Source organism: Colletotrichum paranaense (genome assembly GCF_030867605.1).
Source record: "Colletotrichum paranaense strain IMI 384185 chromosome Unknown Scaffold_2.1, whole genome shotgun sequence".
NCBI classification, from domain to species: Eukaryota; Fungi; Ascomycota; class Sordariomycetes; order Glomerellales; family Glomerellaceae; genus Colletotrichum; species Colletotrichum paranaense.
This window is the reverse complement of record NW_026848960.1, coordinates 3,123,382-3,125,308: the sequence shown is the minus strand read 5'-3', so window position 1 is coordinate 3,125,308 and position 1,927 is coordinate 3,123,382. Positions and strand designations below refer to the sequence as shown.

The following is a 1,927-nucleotide window of genomic DNA, read 5'->3' as shown; positions in this document are numbered from 1 at the left end:
AACGTGGGCATGTGTTTGGCACATGAAATTCTAATCTTGTCTTGTCATTATCAAGGAGTCAGGTATTGAAAAAGGACCATCTGATTTACACTCTATCGCTCCCCATATTGCTCCCAACGATGAATCTCGTCTCTGCCGCCTCCACTAACAAAGGAGCTGTTTTAGAGAGCCTAGTATAACATACACAGAGACAACCGAAATGTTGCCATGCTAATTTAGTGGCGAACCTTGGTGTCCTTGGGAGGGTCGTACGCGAGCTTTCTCGACTTGAGCCAGGCCCACTTGTACTTCTTAACCCAGACGCTGAGGGCCCAGAGGGAGGCCGAAACAACGAGAACCTTCATACCCATGCGCTTGCGGTCGTCCATCTCGGGCTCAGCAGCCCAGTTGAGGAACTCGACAACGTCCTTGGCCATCTGCGAGGTGGAAGCGGGAGTGCCGTCCTCGTACTCGACGAGGTCCTCGTAAAGGACACGGGCCATGGCGATACCGGTACCGGGGAAGTAGGGGTTGAAGTTCATGCCGGGAGCGACGACGGCGCCCGCGGGGGGCTCCTCGGGGTAACCGGTCAACAAGCTGAAGATGTAGTTGCAGCCACCGTGGCGGGCCTTGACGATCAAGCTCAGGTCGGGGGGAAGGGCACCGTTGTTGGCGAAACGGGCAGCCTCCTCGTTCTTGTAGGGGTCGGGCATGTAGTCGGAGAGCTTGCCGGGGCGCATCTCGATGTCACCCTGCTCGTTGGGCTCACCGGGGTACTCGTTCTCCTCGGCCATGGCCTTGGCCTCGTCGACGGTCAAGACGGTGCCGACGAGAGTTCGGTAGGGGACACGGCTGAGAGAGTGGCAAGAGGCGCAAACCTCGCGGTAGACCTGGAAACCACGGCGGAGACTGCAATTCAATGTAAGCGTCATACATCTCAGATGGCCGAAAAAAATCGACGTGGTGTTCTGCTTACGCCTGGTGATCAAAGGTCTTGAACCATTGCTCGTGAACCCAAGGGTAGTTGGTAGGGTGAAGACTGAAGATGATAATTTAGCTCAATGATCGATCGCTGTCGGTCGGCCCCGGTTTCAATGTCGATTATGCCTCAACCCAAGGGATTTGGCGGCATTCGAGCAATTGTCCCTCGGCGACCGCATACGGATAGGCAAAAGACTCACCCCTCCTCAGCCGGTGCGGCAGCGTTGGCGGAAGGTCCGTAGAGGTGGTAGTACCAGGCCATGGAGCCCAAGGCGAGAGACGTCGACGTGACAGCGGCGAGGTTCAATCTAGAGGAAGCTTCGGCACCAGCGCCGCTGGAAGTAGAGGCGGCACGCTGTATCAATCATTGTCAGCGAATTTGCCCCAGAGTCCTTGATGTCCATTGATGTCCGTCGATGGCCATTGAGGCCGGGCTCGGGCGTGTTCGTTGGCGGTCGGTCGGATTGCCTCGGGAATTTCGACTCGTGATCAGTTCATCTGCGTACCTTTGAAATCGTGACAGCGCCATTTGTGAAAGTGCGCGCCGAGCGCAAGCAGGACCTTGCCAACATGATGGGCGAGCCGTATCCGCAGCTACAGAGACAGCCGCGAACAGATTGATGGGGCAATTGGTGGGAGGTCGTCTCGTGGCGGAGATCGTTTCTATGGTACAGCAGTCGAGGTAGGAGAAAATCGCTTGAGGCAGTTTTCGAGTGCCTTAGGTATGGGACGTCTCTGATTGGCTGATGGGCACGGTCAATGACATCTTCCGTTCCGGCGACTTTTCGCTTCCTTCCTCTTACCCGTAGTTGCCCGGTTGCACTCAATTGACCACACGTATTTCCGATCGCCCGTCTCACCCAAGTGAACCCAACAGCTGGCGTCTGCCAACCCTCGGACTGAGAAATGTCGCCCCCATGATTGGCCTGACTTGGATGCAACTGCAGCGATCTGCCACATGCATCAC

The 1,927-nt window shown here is 56.4% G+C and overlaps 1 protein-coding gene across 1 annotated transcript; it reads right to left on the bottom strand.

Moving 5' to 3' along the window:
* Nucleotides 1-215: 215 nt before the first annotated feature.
* Nucleotides 216-1,532, bottom strand: CPAR01_02956 (cytochrome c1; the record flags this gene model as incomplete). The annotated part of the gene is made up of 4 exons (XM_060487243.1): nt 216-888; nt 956-1,018; nt 1,161-1,315; nt 1,467-1,532. 4 exons carry the CDS (start codon nt 1,530-1,532, stop codon nt 216-218), a joined length of 957 nt encoding a protein of 318 aa, XP_060354571.1.
* Nucleotides 1,533-1,927: the final 395 nt, after the last annotated feature.